The sequence below is a fragment of the Antechinus flavipes genome, chromosome 1 (assembly GCF_016432865.1).
Source record: "Antechinus flavipes isolate AdamAnt ecotype Samford, QLD, Australia chromosome 1, AdamAnt_v2, whole genome shotgun sequence".
Taxonomy (NCBI): Eukaryota; Metazoa; Chordata; class Mammalia; order Dasyuromorphia; family Dasyuridae; genus Antechinus; species Antechinus flavipes.
Genome location: NC_067398.1, coordinates 397110114 through 397132024, shown reverse-complemented (window position 1 = coordinate 397132024; position 21911 = coordinate 397110114). Strand labels below are relative to the sequence as shown.

Here is a 21911-nt window from a genome sequence, read left to right as displayed (position 1 = left end):
ATAATCAGTTAAGTAATAAGTTTACACATAAAACAACTACCAAGTTAGGTGAAGGGTCGACAGAATAATAATATAGTAATAATAGTCCAAGAAGACCTCTACTTAAAGGATCCCATAAAATTTCCTGAGTAGGAGATTAAGGATCTTTTCTTTACAGATGTTAATGGACAAGTTTTTGGGGGAAGTACAACCATGTTAGGTGTTAGGAAATTATATTATCCAGTCAATAAACATTAAGACCTTTTTATGTTCCTGATATTGTGCTAAGCCCCGGGGGATTCAAAGAAAGACAAGTTCACTTGAGGCTCATGTTCTAATGGGAGAGACGACTTATAAATAACAAGGTACATTTAAAATATACACAAAATATATGGAAGAATCTCACTGGGGAAAGTACTATGAGAGAAGTTACCATTTTATAGTCAAGTAATTAAGAGCCATAATAAGCTTTTCATTGTTTAAAGATAATAGTAGTGAAATTCTTGCTTATAATAACTATCCTGTGTTCTTGTTTCCAAATCCTGACCACCCAATAAGCATATGGCACAATATGAGAAATATTTGGCCAAATCCTCTCAAGTCTGTTTCCTCTTTCATCAGATAGGAATAATAATACTTGTGTATTACTTTATAGGATTGTTGGGAGGGATTTTAAAATATAAAGAGGTATAGAAAAAGAACTATGATAGGGTATAGGAAGTATAAAATTGAAAGGAGAGATTACTTTCCCCAACTAGTTTACAATATATTTTCTGTTGACACTAAAAATGTTTGGTAACACAAGATTTTGGCTAAGAATCCAGACAAATTAAAGTGAAATGGATCAAAGTGGACTAAATGAAGGAAATAGTCATTGAATACATTTCTATGTCCTGCTTCCTTCTAGACGTATGTAGGTAAATGTCACTATTATTTAATCTATCTGCATGTAACCATTTGTCACTTGAAAACACCAGAAAATTTTTTTTATCCTCAGACACTCAGTTATGTCCCTTCTCCACATTAATTGACCTTTTTCTCTCTTTTTATTTAAGTAAAAGCTGGTGGAATGAGAATTGTGCAGAAACACCCTCATAGTGGAGATGCCAAAGAAGACAGAGATAAGGATGATCAAGAATGGGAAAGCACCAGGTGAGAATTTTTATGACCTGTGAGCATTTCATAGATAACTTCTATCTGGTTAAATATTAATACTTGTTCTTTCTTAAGTCCAAGACCATAGATAACACTTGCTGTTTTTGAAGAAGAGGGACTTTCTAAAGTGTATTTTTTCTTTCCTGATCAGTCATGTGTGAAATTTTTGTTCCCAGTAATTCAAGAAAACAGCAGACGCTCTCAAATATTCTTATGGATATTATTTTCCTTTCACCCAGCCCAGTCTCCAGCCCTTCCATTTCACCAAGTTATACCAGTCTTATCTCTTTGAGAGCTATTCTTCGTGGTTTTAATCTCTGGAATAGTTGAGCCAGAGCAAAAAAGGTTAAAATAAGGGGTTTCATTAACTCCGATATCTCCTAAGTGATTCTAGTGGCTATGAAAACTGTTGTTGTTTAGCAACTCAGGTTTATTATACCCAGTTTGTTTTATTTTATTTTTACAGAAAGCATACTTGAAAGAGAAAGAACTTAGGAGTTGCCTATTAAATTTGAAAACGTGATGGGTCTGCATAATTTTTTTAATTTTAAACTCTTGAGATCATTAATATGAAAGTATTATAAAGTCTTCTTTTGTAGGGTTTCATGAATACTGTAGCAGATATCAAATTTCAGAAAACTCTGCTTCAGAACATGAAGTCAGTGTCCATTTTGCTAAAATTTTCCTGAATGAAATAAACTCCATCCAGAATTGGAAACACTGCATTTTCATAAGACTGGTTAGGTATAATAAAATATTTTATCAGTAAAAGATCTTGGAATGTTACTAAGCAAATTGTATTTTGGTGTCATTTTAAGGAGAATAATTTGCATATGTTTGCGGGACTGATAATTTATTGGCATGCTTAAAAAAAACCAGCAATCCACTTATTTTCTTATTGATTTTTTATGAGAAATGAAAGGTTTATATAAGGTAAACAATTGAGAGAATGGAATATCCCAGTTCTTTAGATTTTTAGCAGATATAGTCATCTTGGAGATTTGGTCTTTCCAGAATGCAGTTTAGTCTTTATCTTTTATAACAACATCTATATACTGAGTTGAATCAGACTTTTATTTCAATGAATCTGTTATCTCATCAATGTGGCTACTCTTATCAACAATTCAGATCATAGCCCATCCACAACTTCCTATTTTTTATGATTTTTTTTTATTTTTGTCTTCTCAAGTCCTTCACAGATGTACCCAATGTTTTGGAAATCTTTCTAGATTTCTTAGCAATATAAGGAGAGCCAGGCTGTCCAGGAACCTAAATCAGGGACTTAATCTAATTAAATAAGCAACATATACAGAGCAGGTTTACAACCTGTAGGAGCTTAAAGTGTAGAATAAGATGCTAGGACAAATGGATTTGGGGAATAAGGGGATGGATCACTCAAACAATCTCTTTTATGATCTGTTTTGGCCCAGATTTTGTATTGGGATGGCTTAAAATCCACCCCACCAGTCATTATATAAAGTTGTCACTATAAACTTTTCATACTTCTCAAGACTTAAATCCCACTTGCCTCATTCTAACCTCTTAGATTTTTAGCAGAAGGCCTTCCCTCTTTGAAGATAAAAGCCATCTATGTTGACCTTACTCATTGACACTTATTCTCCATTTCAGATATCTCTGTCACCTTTATTCACTCTCTCCTTCTAGTTAAATCTTCAAATCTATTTCTTTCTGTATTCTTTAGGACTTGACTTTTATCATAATCTAGTTTGAGTTTTCTTTTCTTAAAAAAACTCTTTAATCTCTCTGTATCCTTTGGCTCTTTCTCTGTAAATGAAATAGTTACAAAAACTTTTAACATAGTTACCCTAAATCACGGTTTAATTTTTTCTTCTTTTTATTGCTGAATTTCTACTCACCAAAAAGCTATCTACACACTCTTCCTCACCACTAATTCAGGTATTAATCATCTTTTTAACGTCTGCCTCAAATTCTACTGTATCTATTTCCCCCCAAGGTTTCCAGTTATCTAAATTCTACTTTTTAATAATCATTTTGTTAAAATTTTATTTCTTCTCCTGTCTGTAAAATTCAGCACTGTTGATCTTAATGAAGTAGAATGTTAATGATTTCTTTGTCATGGACTCCCTGGAGTCTGGTGAAGCCTGTGGTCTTCTTAGAAGAATGTTTTTAAGTGCAAAGGATTACAAAAGAAATTGATTGTGTTGAAATTTTTCGTTTAGTCATTTTTAGTCATGTCCAGCTTTGAATGACCCCATTTGGCAAAAGATACCAAAGTGGTTTGCCATTCTCTTCTACTTTTTTAGAGAAGGAAACTGAAACAAATAGGATTAAGTGACTTGCCCAGGGTCATATAGCCAGTGAGTGTCTGAACATGAGCTTTCCTGATTCCAAACTCAGTGTTCTAAACTGTGCCACCTAGTTGTCAAGATGTCTTGAAATACAATTATCAGAATAAAACAAACAAAATTTCATGGATCCCAGAATAAAACAAACAAAACAAAATAAATTATTTTAAATGGCTCACATTCAAAGAATCCTTTTTCTCCCCATACGTAACATTTTTTTCAGAAAGGCATAATCTCTCTCCATAATCGTGAATGGATAGCTTTTGGTTTTCTTAGTGCAACATATCATGGTGCTGGACTTGATAAGGAACAGAGATAGGATTTAAATGCCAGTTTTATAAGTCCAATATTCTTTCCATTTATAAATGTTAATTTAGATTAGAAAATTTGGATCTGTTCTTTACAGCTCCACAGACTATACTTGTAATGTTTAGACTTTGTCTGTACCATCTTCTTCTAGTCGCAGCATCTTATTTATAATTACACTGCAAAATATAGTGGGGAAGTGCATTATCAGCCAGTGACAAAGAGGGAATAGTGTCTTAAGAGTGAGCCTTTTAGGCTGCTACAGAACAAGACTTAGTAAAGCTGTTGTTGGCTTTGCTATTTGCCTTAATTTTAGGGACTCCTGCAGAATGCAGAGCTCTCCTATTTCAGAAAAGGTGAATATCTACCCCTGCACATTTTTTTCCTCCAAGGAAAAAGGAACCACAAAATGACTAATTAATAACACAAAGAGTTAATGAATTTCAGAAATGGGAATCTGGGAAACCTCAAGGTACCAAATGGGTTACTTGGACCAACCTTTTATTTAAAGTCATCCTTTTCTGTTAATCAAAAACACTTGGCATATGCTTTGGAGATCTCTGTGAGGTGGGCATAACAAATAGTTATAAGAAATGTTTATCTCAAGAATTAAATGGTCTTTGATTAAAAAATAATAATAATACTACATCTTTCCTGACTTCAGTCAAGAGGATTGTATTGTTTGCATCTGAAAAGTACTATAAAAATTTGGAATCAACTGCCACTGATGATATTTAGCATGTATGCTTTTCATTCTTTAAGTTCAGAATGCTACATAGGAATCATCCTTATGAAAATACAGAGAAATTCTTTTTGCAGTTCTTTGTAGATTTTTGGGGTTTTTTTTCTAAAAACAAAAACAAAAAATGTCTGTACTTGAGGTTTTGATTGACAATTGCAACCATTTGCAATTGCTCTGTACTATAGCACACTTATGAAGATGAACAGGTTTAATTACCACTGGGATTATGAATTCTAGAGAGGAGAATCAATCATTTTCAAAATCTTTTGTTATCACAGAAACTGTCATAGGTGGGCTGTTTAAACTTTATTTTAAAAATCATTTACATTAAGGGCACATAATCCTAGGATTCATACAATGCAAAGTTGACTTATGTTTGGAGTTAAAAGTTTTAAGCACCATCAACATCTGACTTTTTTCTTTAAGCTTTACTAGACTTTTAACTCAGCAGTATGTTCTATTATTGGATATACTTCATGGTAATGTGAAGTAGAAGCCTGAAAAACTGAAGCGACATTTAGATGGAAGTTGGTATATAAACAGTGATTTTAGCAGTGCTCTTGGTTATAGTTTATTCTGAAAACAAAACAAAATAAAACCAAATACTAATTTTAATGTAACTATGACAGTAAGTACTGACATATCAGCTTGGTCTTAGTCTGTATGCCCAGAAGTTTTATCTTGAAGCTATTGACTGTTATTAACCATTTCATTAAACCGTGTTGTGGTGCAATGTTAGTTGCACTATCAGACTATAGCCATCATCCTATCTAGCAGGGAACATGGGAACATAGGCACTGAATCAGGAGCCATTAGCCTTTTTAATAAACTATTTTTTTTCCCAATTACATGTAAAGACAATTTTAAACAGTAATTTTTTAAAATAAAATTTTGAGTTCCAAATTTTCTCTTTCCCTACCCTTTCCCCTTTTCTAACAAAGGTAAGCAGTTTTATATAGGTTATATGTGTACAGTTTTGTGCCTTGGTCTTTTAAAAGGGATATGTCCTTTGTATTTGGTAGCTTGGAAGTTGATCAGTTAATTTCCCAGGGACTCTTCTGATATTCAGGAGGAAGGGGTGGTAGCATCTTGACCACATGCAGAAGCTATTGAGCTTAGAGATTCTTGGATCAGGTAGTCCTTTGTCATGTGCTGAGGGTCTGTATTTAGTTGTACTATGAACTTCAGAGAGCTTTTTTCCAGTATTTCAGTTTCATCTCTTTGTAAAGGGACATAATTCTTGCTATTTGCTTACTTTTAGAAAAATACCATACATATTCATTCAGCAAGCATTTCTTAGATATTTGCTCCGTCCCAGGCACAGAAAGATAAAAATTAACATCCTTCCTCTCAAGAATTTTATATTCTATATTCATGACTATGAAAGAATATACAAAATAAATGTAAGGTAATTGAAGGGATGAGTGAGGGGCTGCAGTCAGGAAAGGCATCTTTTAGGATAAGGTGTTAGAGTCAAACTTTAAAAGAAATGAGGGATTCCAAGAGGCAGAGGTGAGAAGGAAGTAGACTCTAGGAATGAGGGACATCCAAGGGATCAGGGTAGGTGTCCCATGGGAGAAATGGCAACCACAAGGCCAATTTGGCTGAACTCTCTAGAGGATGAGGGGATTCATCTATTTTAATAAAGCTAAAAGGAAAGTGGTATCAGAGGAGTTCCTGGACCTACAATCACAAAAGCTGAATTCATATCCTATCTTGGCCATCGCAGAAGGACGTGTGGCACATGGAGCTGAAGTCAGTTCCATCTGTGGTTTGGCCAGAGCAGAGGACAGCCACACTCCGAACTCTCTTGATTCTGTATGTAATGGAGTTGCTTTGCTTGGCAGCCACATCATACTGTTGGCTCGTTTTTTAGCTTATGTTCCATTCTGTGTCTTTTTCAGATGAACTGCTCTCTAGTTATCCCTTGACTTGTGAAGTTGATTTTTTAAACTTAGAGTCTTGAAATTCAATAAGGATAAATATAATCTTATTAGGTTTGGACTAGTTTTTTAGCCAGTTAAAATATTTTCTAATCTTAACTGCCTTCCAACATGTTAGCTAGCATTTTGTTAGCTGCAAAATGGGCAAGCATGCTACCTGTATTTTTAAGTTATAGATAAAAGTGCAGAATAGCAGAAATCTCTGGGGCATCACTAAAGAATTTTTAAGCTGATATTACATTTAGACAGCTATGTGACTGAGAACTCCCAAGTAGACTTGGGAGACAGGAAGTCCCAAATTCAACTCCTGCTGCAGAAATTTACTAGCTGTGTGACCTTGGGCACATCTTTCATCCTCAGTAAAATGTAGGATAGTAATCTGTAAAATGAGGAATAGCAGCTACTTCACAAGATTGTGGTTGAAGATCAACTAAGATATTAAGTGTTACATATTTGGCAACCTTAATACATTATATCAATACTCCTAACACTTCTTGACTGTAATTCTTCATAACCTATCTAATTGTGCTGTCATAAAATAATAATAATAATTTGGTTTATAGTTCTAGAACAACAGCATAAAAGTTTTTGTCAGATACTTTGCTAAAATGTAGATAAATTATATTTATAGTTCGCCCCTGATCTATTCATCTATTCTATTTGGGGGGGGGGGGGATTATATTGTAATGAGCTTCTTGTGTAAAAATGCTTTTAACAATGCAGATTATTGATTCATTTGATTTCTAATATTGGTGATTAAGAGGTTGGGAGACTTGCCTATGATCATACGACTAGCATATTGGAGGCAAGACTTAAACTCAGATCATTCTGACTTCTAAATGAGGTAGCCGTGTGTTGAATGAGGAAGACCCGAGTTCACATTTGACCTCAGACTATTAGCTGTGCTATCCTGGACAAGTCATTTAACTTGTTTGCCTAACTTTCCTTATCTATAAAATGAGCGGAAGAAGGGAGACGCAAACTACTTTATTATCTTGCCAAGAAAAGAGAAAACAAAGTTGGACACAACAGAAATGTCTGAACAGCAAAGAGGGAATAATAATTTCCCACCTCAAGAATGCTAGGAGAAGCAAATAAAATCATAACTGTAAAACTGCACAGTGCCTGGCATGTAGTAGGCAAGCATAAATGCTCATTCTTTCTTCCATGCTGCCTTCTGTTATTTTCTTCCTCTATTACCAGCTTCTTTCTCCCATCTTCTAGATTCTTTTAAAAATTTTAGGTGGAAAGAAAAAAAAAGGAAATTAGGATACCTTAAGCATTAGCATTGGTCTCTTTAGAGAGCAGCATCTTTACCTCCTTCATGGATCACAGACTTAGATCCAGAAGAGATCTCAGTGGGCATCTGGTCTAATCTCTGTCTTGAGGGGAGATTTGAACTCAGATCATCTGATGCCAGAGGAAATTGCCTTTCCACTATACCATGGTGCCTCCTCCATGTTACCTGTATATAATTACAGATTTGTGAAATCTCATTTTCTAAAGTTTCTTACACAAAATTCTAATATCTCTTCCTGGGAAACTATTGCCCATTTTCATATCCATTGTCAAAGAAGGTGTCATGCCAATTTGTAAAAATGCAAATAAGGCAACTCTGGAAATAGAATTGTCTCTTTTTCTGTAGAATTTCAGTCTTGAAACTTTCACATTCTTATTGACTGGCTTCTGTAGAATTTTAGTCCCTGGAACAGAAAGAGGAAAAGAGATGCATTTGAAGGAAAAAAGATTAAACCTTTGCCTTTAGGAAACTTATGATCCACAGAGATTTTGACACATAAACATAAAAAAGAAGGTAATATTTTTACTAGTCAGGGCTCAGATAACTACAGAGCATTAGAATATAAACAGTGCCATATGAAGATTATGAGACTTAGATGGAGGTCAGGTAAATTGGAAAAGGCTGGTCTGTTTTCTTCAGTAAATAATTTCCTTGGGGTTGCAGACTGTGTGTTCATGTGTATACATACATATACATAAATGTGTACTTAGAAGCCTTATAAGGGAACAGTCTGTATTTTTTATTTCATGTAACTGATTTCACTTTTAAAATGACTTTTTAATGGTTTTTGTCTTTTCTGGAGAGCTCTTTCCCCTTTCCAACCAAACTCCTTTCTCAACAAAGAGAGTTAACCATAAATATTTCACGGTGACCTCATCTGACAATGTATACAACATTCTTGCCTTAATACCCCCTTCTATGACATAAGAAGCACATTTTATTAATTGTTCTATTGGTCATTCATTGCTTTTTCACTTATTCAGAGTTCACTTTCTTGAGCGTTCTCATTTAGAGTGTGTGTGTGTTGCGTGCATGTGTGTGCGCACGCGCACATCTCATTTTCTTTTCATTATTTACATTTTACTATCAGTTCATACAAATCCCATGGTGTTTATTCACAGAATAATCTTCTATTATGTTCACATACCATATTTTTTCTTTCTTTTTCTTTTTTTTCTTTCTTTTTTTTTTTTTTTGGTAGTTTTCCCAGTCAGTCAATTACCACTTCTTTTTTAATAACAGAAACGTATGTTATAACTAAGTAGCAAAGTGTAATGCTCACTAGAGCTCACTGATACGCACGGAAAATTTTAGATTGGCTATGGCCAAACAAGAATACTTGAAAAAATAAGGTGTTAACTCCATGGAATTAATGAGACAATGATTCTCTAGTTCACATATACACTTAATACTTAGTATGGTGATATAATGGTTCTCTAAGTTCACAATAATCAGTATGCTGTAATGATGTAATTACAGTAAGGTGTATAAGGGCCAATAAGGACTGGAAGCTAGACATTCAATCTTTCATCAGCCTAGTGGTGGCTCTCATACCTCCTCCACTAAGATCAAGACTGAGCTAGAATAAAGAATCTAGATTCTATTCCTGACTATCCTCTTGGTGATTATTCTGCTGAGACTAAGGCTGGTCCCAAGGCTCTCTAGAAAGCTAGCCTGGACATTAGATTTTGATTATATTAAGTTTAAAAGTTTTTTTTTTTTTTTTTTTTTTTTTTACAAACAAAACTAATGCAGACAAGATTAGAAGGGAAGCAATAAATTGGGAAAACATTTTTACATCCAAAGGATCTGATAAAGGCCTTATTTCTAAAATATATAGAGAATTGACTCAAATTTATAATAGTTCAAGCTATTCTCCAGTTGATGGACATCCACTCAGTTTCCAGTTTCTTAACAATGCAAAAAGGGCTGCCACAACCATTTTTGCACATGTGGGTTCCTTGCCCTCCTTTAAGATCTCTTTGGGATATAATCCCAATAGAAATGCTGCTGGATCAAAGGGTATGCACAGTTTGATAACTTTTTGAGTGTAATTCCAAATTGCTCTCCAGAATGGTTGGATCCGTTTACAGTACCACCAGCAATGTATCAGTGTATCAGTGTCCCAGTTTTCCCATATCCCCTCCAACATTTGTCATCTTTTTCTGTCTTCTTAGTCAATCCGACAGTTGTCTTACTTTGCATTTCTCATCAATAGTGATTTGGAGCACCTTTTCATGTAGCTACAAATAGTTTCAATTTCTACATCTGACAATTGTCTGTTCATATCCTTTGACCATTTATCAATTGGAGAATGGCTTGAACTATTATAAATTTGAGTCAGTTCTCTATATATTTTAGAAATGAGGCCTTTATCAGATCCTTTGGATGTAAAAATGTTTTCCCAGTTTATTATTTTCCTTCTAATCTTGTCTGCATTAGTTTTGTTTGTAAAAAAAAAACAAAAACAAAAAAAAAACTTTTTAATTTAATATAATCAAAATTTATAATGTCCAGGCTAGCTTTCTAGAGAGTCTTGGGACCAGTCTTAGTCTAAGCAGAATAATCACCATGAGAATAGTCAGAAATAGAGTCTAGATTCTTTATTCTGGCCGGGTCTTGATCTTAGTGGAGGAGACATGAAAGCCACCACGAGGCTGGTGAAAGATTGAATGTCTATCTTCCAGTCCTTGTTGGCCCTTATACACCTTATTGTAATTACATCATTACAGCATATTGATTTTTGTGAACTTAGAGAACCATTACATCACCATACTAAGTACTAAGTGTTTATGTGAACTAGAAAACCATTGTCTCATTAATTCCATTGAGTTAACACCTTGTTTCAAGTATACTTATTTCAAGTATACTTCTCCAGAGTTCTGCCCTCTACAGATGATCTATCAGAGTTGACACTTTTTTGTTCTTTGTGTATCTGTGAATATGTAAATATTTATTACAAAGCTTATTTTGTGTATCTTGGGAATATCAGTATTATAATAAAACTATCATTTGGAAAAATTTTTTGCCAAATTGACAGAGGGATATAAGGTATAATATATCCAATATATACACTCTAACATTCTCAGCTGTCTTAGTCAAAGTGGCAGCTTTTTAGTATCAGTGTAAATTTGTACTGTATCTGTAGATTGTCCTGCTTTTTATTGTCTCTGGAGAAAGACTTGAAATCTGGCAGGTAGTAAATCAAAGCATACCCACAGAGTGATAGAGCATATGGGCATCCATATGTCAAAAGTGCCTGGCTGGACTCTTTTTAATTCAAGGGGTGAGAAAGAAAGTGGTTAAAGCCCCTTAGCTTTCCAAGGATGTCTGTTACCGTTAGGTAATAGGCTTTGATACTATATTTGTAGTACATCTGTTCTTTATTTCAAATTAGTGGAGCAACCAAGTGTGATTTATTAGCTCCTGAGATTCTTCCCTTCTCCCCTCCCCCCCCCAAAAAAAACCCCACAGATTTTCATACTCTCATTCATAGGTAAAACTTTTTTTTTTTTTTTTTTTTTTTTTTTTTTTTAGTGGATATGGAGATAATAGAAAATAGCACTCTCTTTATTGTTTTTTTCTCCTATGGAGATTTTCCAGAACATCTATTAAGCTTTTGATGGCTGATAACTTTTATTTTGTTTTGTTTTGTTTTTTGTGGTATTCTTTAAGCAATCCCATTATCTTTTGAAAATATTTTTTTCATTTAAATAAAGCACACCCAATGAATTTAAATCAACAAGTCATCTATTTAATATTACACAACAGTGATGTTTAATTGAATGAGTATATAACTAAAGAAAAATCTCTATTTGTTCTTTGTTCCCACTGGGATATATTATGTCTGGATTTTTTTTTAAATTATATAAAAACAAAAGACAAAAAGAAAAGGTACTTAAACATCTTTTTTCCCTCCAAATTAATTTCTCGTATCTTAGTACTTCATAAATACCTTTTGATTGACCTATTTCTTGAGTAACAAATTTTTCCTTAGGAGGGGATGAGTTCTGTCTCTGAACTTAATGAATTATTATTTTCCAGAAACTGAAAAAGCATGTGTGATTAGTGAGAGACTCAGAATAATAGAAATAGAATGGAGCTTACTAATCAACATAGCACCTAAGGGCATTCACGAATTCATATGTGGGTCTCCCAGACAAATTTATCCCAGATTCAGAATACTCAATTCTGTGGCATAAATCTCCTCAAAACCATAAATCAGGGGTCCTCAAACTTTTTAAACAGTTCACTGTCCCTCAGACTGTTGGAGGGCCAGACTATAGTAAAAACAAAAACTTTGTTTTGTGGGCCTTTAAATAAAGAAACTTCATAGCCCTGGGTGAGGGGGATAAACGTCCTCAGCTGCTGCATCTGGCCCGCGGGCGTAGTTTAAGGACCCCTGCCATAAGTCATATATTTCTCCAGAAAATGTAATCTGTTCAAACCTAAGGTAATTAGTGAAATAACATAGTAAAAACAGCCATAGTTACAGAATTTCATCACAATCCTAGGTAACACTTTTTTCCACAAATACACATGCCTTCAGAAGAGAGAATACAGATACACAGATAACACATGGAAAAGCAATAATCTGTGTGGCCAGATTGTATAAGGAGAGGAAGATATCTCCAACACATTAAGGTCACTAACGTCTACTGATATCATTTACTTTTGCTTTAACTGGGCCTACACCCTAATGAACTTAACAAATGCAATCTGTATTAAGTGCACATAGCCACAACTGAATATGTAGCTGATGTGTACTCTTTGCAGGCTATGGAGTAGGTAACATGTTACTGCCTGTCTATATCACTGCTTAGTGGTCTTATGGTCACTGATGGGTGCTTCTGCAAGGTCATATAGCTTCTTTCAGGTTTCAGAAAATCTGGAATTCTGCTTCTTGGTCACTAAAAGCAGCGACCCTGTCACAAGCCTCATTTTGACTTAGGCTTAGAAATTCCTTTGTCCATCAAGCTGTGTATTTCTATCAATTTCTATCAATTTCTTTTAACACTTTAGAAAGTAGAATAGGACAAATATAATCATGATAATTCCAGGACACTCCAAATACTCTTGGTTTGTCAGGGTTTTTTTTTTATTCTGTTTACATTTAGGTAAATCTGAACCTCTCTTAGCAGTCAAATTGTATGTGTGTAATTTTTAGAAAACTGATTACAATTTAAAAATACTACAGAAATTGAACAATGAATGAGAAATTATTTTCCTAATTCAATATGCAGTAGAACTATACTTAATTGTACAGAAAGCCTTTTTTCTGTTTAAAAAAAATTTTTTTAATTCTCCCTAGGAAACAAAACTGGAAATAAAGCATTCAGTAAACAGTAGTAAATACTCACAAAATCATAGAAAGTTAGAATTTGAAAGACCTTAGCAAACATCTAGTACCAACTTTTACAGGAAAAGAACAGGTCTAGAAAAATGTAATGACTTGACCAAATTTGCTAATAACTCACCTAATGAAATTTTAGGTAGAATACTCATCAGTTAACTTCAAATTCTCTTCCTAAGTTCAATTCATTTCCATTTATCTTTTTTTTTTTTTTTTCCTGTTTTTTTGCTGAGGCAATTGGGGTGTGTCTGAGGCCAGATTTGACTGACTTGCCCAGGGTCACACATCTAGTTAGTGTTAAGTGTCTGAAGCCAGATTTGAACTCAGGTCCTCCTGACTTAAGGGCTGATGCTCTATCCACTGTACCACCTACCCACCCCACCCCCCATTTATCTTTTAATTACTTCTTTTTTTATGTTCATATTCTCAGTGCCTAGCTTTGAGCTTGCCTGGTGGTAGTCATTTATTAAGAGATAAATATCTTGAAAGCAAGATAAGTGTTTTACTTTACTGTTTGCTGTTTCATTGTTGATGCGTTACACTTAGATCAGCCTGTAGGTAAAATGGAGGAAGGCCTTACTACTTCTAAAAACTACTACCACATAAACAATTTTAATTCAAAAAATTAATTTAAAAGGAGAAACATTGTACTTAAATTACATGAAAGTAGAAAATCTTTTGGTCATCATTAACACTTAGTTTATCTGATGTTTGGTTGTGATGCTTTTGTACAGGGTTCTTCCCTCTTTTTTTAAAAAAAAATTATTTTTGCTCTCTAAAAATTGAACAAAATGTTAGTATAAATAATATCAGATTCAGATTTTAGAGCTGTAAATGCTTCCTGTCTCTATAAGAGTGGTGTTTTTGTTTTTTACATTAAGTTTTTCTAGATCAAAACTGAACATTTTTTCCCCAGTAAACTTTGACCTGTTGTGGAAGGATATCATTCATCCTTTTGAATTTACAACCACAATGTCTTTTAATTGGTCCTTGGAGAAGAACTAGTTTAGTAGATGAAATCATTGCTACTATAAAAAAGAGATTTACAGCCATTTGTAGACTCTTTAATAGCCAAATAAATCTTGTCCACCTGGCATCTTTTTGCAGGAAGGTTTTATCCAATTTTTAGCAAGGAGTAAGATAGAATTCCTGACAAGACCAGCTAAAAATTCTACTTAGTGATTTTTAAAATTAATTAGATACTTTTAGTAAACCTAGGTGACACTTTTCCACTAATTTAAGAAAAGCCCCAGTTTCCATTTAATATGAAAAACTATGTGATTTTTCCTCCCCTGCACAAACTGCCAGATGCAGAATCAATTCTATAAAGCAACTGTCAAAAGGGTCTCTGTACTCTTCTATAATAACCACTGTCTCTTTGTAGCCCTTTATCTCTCAGCTCTTCAGAGGCATATTCATTCATATCTAGAAACTGTAGACAGGGAAAAAAATTGAGATATGGCCTAGAAGAAGGGGAGGAAGTGTGGAGACAGTGTTGATTGTTCAGGGCTTTCATACATGGTTTTTATATAATTTTGCCTCTTCTTTTAAGCACTGGATTTGAAACTGGAGAAACCTATAACCTAAGTACAAAGACAAGATGTAAGCTTAGAAATTACAACTAATAAATAAATGTTCCGGAGGTAGCTAGGAGTAAACAGAAAACTTGAAATTAAAGGAAGCAGGAATAGTATTGCAAACCTATGATTCATTGCTGCTAATTTTGTGGTGATTTTAATTGTTGGGGGAAATGTGTCTTAAATGTAGGCAGGGATGGGTGGTACAGAATGAGCTGAACACCAGATTCTGCTCAAGAATTTGTTTTCTTAGTGCCAAAGATTTTAGAGGAGATTACAGGGCAAATAAATGTAAATTTTTTTCATTTGTGACAAGGCTGAGTCAGCTAATGGCATATTCTTTATTTTAAAATGCTGTAGGGAAAAGTGTCAAATTTTAACCAAGAAAGGCATGAGAAGATAAGGAAAATGGAATTGCTGTAAACTTTTAAAAACAATCTAAGTTTTTTAACTCAGGTGGCTGAGTTTGCCATCATTGGGTGAAAGACTGATTATAAATCTTAAGAGAAGCTGCCAAGATATGGCAGTGGGATGTCTGACTTGTTCTTCTCCCTATGAGTCATTTGTGAATCAGTTACCCTTAGGCTATCATAGAACTAAGGGGGAAAAAAAGACATTTTCAGGCACCACTTACAAAAAATAAGGCAATGAGATTCCAACTATTCTCAAGGTTTAAAAAAAAAAAAAAAAAAAAAAAACAACCACCGATGGCGCATTTTATAAGAACTAAAGCTGAAAAATCCAAGAAGTCCACATAGCCTTCTTTTGGGTACCTATGATTTCTTTGTCACAGACTACTATGGTTTTCATGTCTTATTTGAAATATTCTTGCTTTTCTGAGACTAGCATTATCTAAAAGAAAGAGCTCTAGGTTCTAGTTGGTTTTATGACTAACTAGGATAACCATAACAACAGAAGGAGCTTAGAAATCTTCAGTACCTTCTTTGCCAAATGGGAATAATAAAAGTATCTATTTCAGAATTGAGAATCAAATGAGATAACTATATACGATACTTTTGCAAAACAAAACGTTTTTACTTTTATTGCTATTATTATTGTTGTTATATTCCAGTATCTTCATTTTATAGAGAGAGTAATTAAGCTCCAAAAGCTAGAAGTGATTATTCAAGATCATAGAGGTTGTAAGTAGGATGACAGTATTTGAGCCCACTAACTATATGCTGGTTTAAATTCCACTTGTCAATGCTTTCTAATTGGTATGACTTTGGGAAAGTCCTTTAATCTATGTCTCAGTTGCCTTGTCTATGCTGTGGGGATAGTAATATCCTACTAGTAACAACAACCTACCTTCCTACCTCTTCATAGGGTTGTTTTGATAATAAAATGTGACAATATATGTAAAAGCATTTTTTGGGGGAAAAGCTTATGGACATCAAAGAATTAGTACTATTCATTATTATGTATTTATTTTATTATGTATTTGTCATTTGGTATCTTTTATGTTATCAATTCTGTGGGGAATGGAAAAGCTGAATAAGGGAGTTCTCGCCATTAAAAATTTTAAACATACAGCTCATTACCCAATGGGTCTGCATACCTCTGCTGTTTGAAGTAGTTCTTAGATATGTTTTATATAAATCATTTTAGGCTTTATTGACTTGGAATATTTTTTTTTAACAAGACAGTTAGAATTAAATGACTTGCCCGGAATCATAGATAGGAAGTGTTAAGTGTCTGAGGCTGCATTAGTACTCCTGACTCAAGGACTAGTGCTATAGGCTTGATTGGGCTTGCAATTGCTATATTCTTGAAACTTTTTAACTTTCTGGGTTTTTTAACTTGAAATTATTATACTTTGCCATTCTTGAGATGGTGAGAAAGAAAGAAGGGACTTTCTACTCTATATGATTCATTTAAAAATATTTTATTTGTGCATTTTTTATGCATTGTTGTATATTGAGCAAATCTTGTTGGCTTATTCTTGATAATATTTTTTGGTTTTGTTGTTTAGTCATTTTCCAGTCATGTATGATTCTTCTTGACCCCATTTGAGGTTTTCTTGGCAAAGATACTGGAGTGGTTTGTCATTTTCTTTACCAGATTATTTTACAGATGAGGAAACTAAGGCAAGCAGGGTTAAGTGACTTGCCCACATTGACACAGATTTGAATTCAGAAAGATGACTTCCTGACTCCAGGCCTGATGCTTTATGTACCATACCATTTAATTGCTCTATTTTGTGGTACACAGGAAAGATATACACCATTTGTGTTTTGGTTTTTGCCATAGTGATTCTTTAAATAGACACCAGCAATTGGAGTCTTGTTAACAGTCACCCTTAGGAAACTAGGAGAGATTTGTCTCATTTTTATGCTATCCTTAGGAGTCAACATTAAAAGTGTCATAATTCAGCATTGTAATGAGGATGCCTATAATGGGATATAATGAAATATACCATCAACTTCAACTTTGGGCTTTTAATGAAAGGGGATGTGGTTTTATAAGTTTATTCTCTGCTCATCCCAAAGCTGTTCTGTTGCATTTGTCAGTGTATAATACCATGAATTTAGGTAGGATAGCAGTCTTAAATGCTTAAGAAATAATTTCTATTTGTCTTCTGAATAAACTTTCTGAGTTTATCAGCTTTGCTATTTCCCTCCTATCAATTTTCCAAAGATACTTAAGGAATATGCTTAACAAGAAACATGGCACGTTGAGAAAGCATGCTCAATTTGGAGTCCAGACTAAGTTCTACTTCCAGGGTGAACCTTCCAGTGGGAGTTACTTAACCTTTCTGGGTCTCGGTTCCTCCTGTATACATCGAGAAACATGAATAACTCCTCATGTCCCTTCTAGCTTTAAATCTGTGATCTTCTGATCTAGAGAGGCAAAAACAGGCATGCCATGAAAGAGGCCATAGATGAATAAGGCTTTCAGAAGAAGCATCTCCACAGTGAGGCATCTAAACTCCTGCTGATCTTAATTATGAAGTCAGAGGAGTTAAGTGAATAAAAAGACAGCACAGTCTTAAGAAAAAGATCACTGGATTGAGGTCAGAAAACAGTAGTTTTTAGTTTTGTCTCTGCCAGCTAATTATGTGGACTTTGAGCAAATTATTTACCTTTTTGTGCCAAGTTTCTCTCCTGCCCCCCAGTCTCCCTCCTCATCATGTCCTGCCCCCATATTATGAAATTGAGGGGGTTGAACTTTAATGAACTTGAGCTCTAATATCCCTTCAAACCCTAGAATTTATTATTTCCACATTCTGATAATTGTACAAAAATTAAGGTTTTCCTTTTTTTTTTCCTTTAAAGGATGGAAATTTATTGATGATTGCGGTTTCTTAAAAAGAAAGTTGCTCTTCCTCATAGAAAAGATTTGGAAAAGAGTCTTTGTATATCTGTCTTCCTTGCCTTCTATTTCTTCGGCACTGATGTGTCATCAAGAAGCAGGGGTTTAAAAATGGCCACCATTCTATTGGCAGCAACTTTACTGCAGCAGTGGCTATAAGCTTAGAAATATGTAAAAACTTTTTTTTTGTTTGTTTTTTTTTTTTTTGGTATTTTTTGGTCTTGCAAACATCAAATGTCTTTGCTGCATAGCTTCAGTGATTGAATTCAGTCACATGAACAGTTTCCCAACTGCAGCCCTTAAGGAATGATAGGAAATAGCAATTTTTTTTTTTTGAGGGGGGGGGAGGCGGGCGGGGAATAGTGTAAAGGGTTTTTACATTAGGAAGAGGATACTCCATGCTAGATACTAGGTATTCCTCATAGGACACTGATCTTTCTCTCTAAACAGTTTTCATGTGGGTTATTGTTATAAAACAAACAAATGCGTTTCTTTAGCATAGTCTTGGGCACGTCATAACCTGCTTGTTTCATGTGGACTAGTTCCCTGATCTCCATAGTCAAGGATTAACAACATTTTATCTGATATGAAGAGTGCCTTCCAAAAAAACAATCTCTTAAACCTACTCATTCGCTAATCTGTTTTGTCTAAAACAAAGTTTCCTGAAAATTTTGAGTGTAAATAGAAATTTCCTAAATCAGAGCTATTTTTTTCTGCTGACTTAAGTGTAATTTGAGTGACTATTTGCCTTTTTTTTTTTCTTTTTAGTCTTCCTTTAGCTGGGGTGGGGGAAGGCTTCAGACACTTAACACTTCTAAGTTTCTCTGTCCTCTCTGCTCTCCCCAACTCCCCTTGGCTGTCTCTGTCAAATGGTTAATGATCTGTAAAGAAACATTGAAATACATTAGGAGAGCTATTTCCTAGAGGAACTACTGGGAGGGTTATCAGACTTTCTAAAATTGGGGCACAGCAGTATGTAAAGTGGGGAAATATTGAACAGTTGGTTTGAGGTAGAGGAGAGCAGCAGAAAAAGTGAGAATACATGTTTATACTTAAAAGACTGTGCAGAAGAGGAGCAATGTGTGTGTTTGCTAAAACTGAGCAGGCTGTATTATCCAGGGGCTGACTGCCTGTCAGGTCTAATTTGAGATCATCAAATTAATTGTTACACATGACACACTGACATGTAAGAAAAGTGATAAATACCACTGTAGGCTTTTCCCTGTTAAAATTCCCTAGTTAGTTTACATGGCAGAAGGGAAGAATGAACAGAACATGACAGCCAGTCGTGGTTCATTCAATTGTAAAATAGAAATGGTCCTGTTTTTCCCAGTGACCTTGATCCACCTGCATTTTTGAGGAATCACTATCCTTTCTTTCCCTCTCATGTTCTATTAGTATTTATTGGTGACATTTATCAGTTAACAAGCATTTATTAAGAACCTATTCTCTGCAAAACATTATAGTGGTTTCTCCACAGGCTTTTTACATTCAAGGTATTTACATTTTACATACACTCTGCAGTGGGGAGGAGGTTTCCATACCCTGAATTTTCCTACACAGGTGAAAGTACATGTCTGTACATGTATGTGTATATACATGTGTATATATGTTGTCTTGTATGCATATACATACATATATACACACGTGTGTTTGAACACAAAGATGCTATCACATAGAAATCATTCCTGTTGAAGTCTTAAAAGGGTTTACTTTTCCTAAGCTTCTTGAGTATCTCAAGATTACAGGACCTCTCTTTAGTGATAGAAATACGACACTCACTTAATATCCCATAGAGAAAGAGTAAAAGTGGAGTTTTGCAAACATCACCATCAAGTTCACCTCCAAACCAAGCATTACTTACTTTTCATAAGAGAAAGGAAAGGATAAATAAGCATTTATATAATGCCTACTGTGTTCCAGATATTGGGCCACATTTTTTTTTTTATTTACACAAATAATATCTCTTTTGATCATTACAACAACCCTTGGTGCTTTTGTTATTCCCATTTTATAGTTACTGAAACTTAAGTCAAATAGAAGCTGACTTACCTAGAGTTACATAGGGAGGACATATCTGAGTGGATTTGAGCTCAGGTCTTCCTGACTCCAGAACCAGCACTATATCTCCTTTATTACTTCTAGCTGCCTTGAGAGAGTAGAATCATTATTTTTCCTTCTCTAATCTTTTACAATTCTGGCTTCCATGCCTATGCATCTATCTAAACTCTTGAGTTTCACCAGCAACCTCATAATTGTCAAATCCATTGGATTTTGCTCATGTTGGCTGTATCTCCTAATTCTTCTTTCTCTGTAGGATTATTTTTTTACATCCTTTTTCAATTTTCTATTCCACAAAATTTTTGTATGTTTATTATATTGCTTTCCCTCTTGCCTTCTATCCTCCCTAGTATATGATTTGCTATATGAGAGTATAGAATATTTTCACAGAATTTGAGATTTGGAGGAAACCTCAGTGGTCTTCTAGCTTCTTAAACTGTGGATTAGAATTCTATATGGAGTCTTGTAACTGAATGTGGGCGTCATGAAATTATGATTTATTATCAGTAAATGTTTGATTTTTATACCTGTTTTATATATTTATACTCTCACAGTCACATACAGTTTCTCAGGTGAAAGGGCATTGAGAGATGAAAAAGTTTAAGAAGCTTGCTCTAGCTTAATCCAAATTTGAAAGAAATCTTTTATGGATAAAAAGCATCTGTTCATGCTTTTTATGCTGTTTATACTTTTTATTTTTTATTGATAATACTGACCACCCTCTGCTGAAATAAGTATGTAAACCTTTCTCCCACCTTTGAAGGCTACTCGTTCCTCTGTTGGATAGCTCTAATAATGAGCAGGTTTTACCTGATGCCAAACCAAAATTTTGTTCTTCAAGCTTTCCATTGCTTCTGGTTCTTTTCAAACCAAGTAAGTCCTATTGCTCTTCCATTGGACTTGAATACAGCTATTATCTCCAAGTCTTCTCCAAGGTACATACCTAGTTTCTTAAGTTGATCTTCATATCACATGAACTGAATTCCCAACAGCATGCTAGGTGCCTTAATCTTGATTATAATTCCATTATATTATGACAGAATATAATATAATTTCTACTCTCTCCAAATCCCTAAGCTGTGATGCCCCAAACTGAAAATCCAAAGGAATTAACAATGAAATATCAGATAGCCACATTGCCTCTAAGGAATCAACAATCTTGTTGGAGACACTGGAGAGATAAGACATAAACATATTAAAAAAATAATAATAATCCTTACTTAAGACACACAATTAAGTGCTGAAGAAGTGGTACAGACATGGACTTATATGCATTCAGGGGAAAATTTTAAGGGAGGAAAGATAGGGTGATAATATTCTATGGACCACACACAGCATGAATACTCAAAAAGTATACTGTCTTTCTGAATATAAGATTGGGAGGAATTCATTATGAGAATCTTATAAATACTGTTTTCTCTTCAGGCTAAGATAATTAGATATCCAATCAAACAGCCTCTTTTACCAGTCTGAATTCTGTCCAAGATAAAATGAAGGTTGTCAGGATGCCACAGTGTCATTGGCTTTCAGAGTTGAAATTTTAATTGTTTCTAATGAAGATAAAAGCTTCAAACCTAACCCTGGATTAAATGCTGGCTAGATAGAAAATAGTCCCTGTATAGCCACTGAGTTATGTTTCTGTTATGCTAATCTCTCATTCTGCTTACCTTTAGTTTTCAGTTAAAACGAACAGATGCTTATGACCCTTTGATCACTTCCTCCTACCTTTTTTAATCTGAATTGTGTCTCTGACCTTTCCAGTGTTTGAGCAAGATCTCTTTCATGTTTGACAATTTTGAATACTTCAAGGAGCGGTTTTTAATTTACTCATGTTTAAACTAGGACCTCTCATCTAA

General features: G+C 34.4%; 1 protein-coding gene across 1 annotated transcript in view; it reads left to right on the top strand.

Moving 5' to 3' along the window:
* The window catches only part of DAP (death associated protein), a 67953-nt gene that overhangs the window by 12030 nt on the left and 34012 nt on the right, over positions 1–21911 (top strand). The window contains exon 2 of the mRNA XM_051969853.1: positions 1035–1131. Within this exon, the coding sequence (XP_051825813.1) occupies positions 1035–1131 (97 nt within the window). The remainder of the gene's footprint in view (positions 1–1034; positions 1132–21911) is intronic.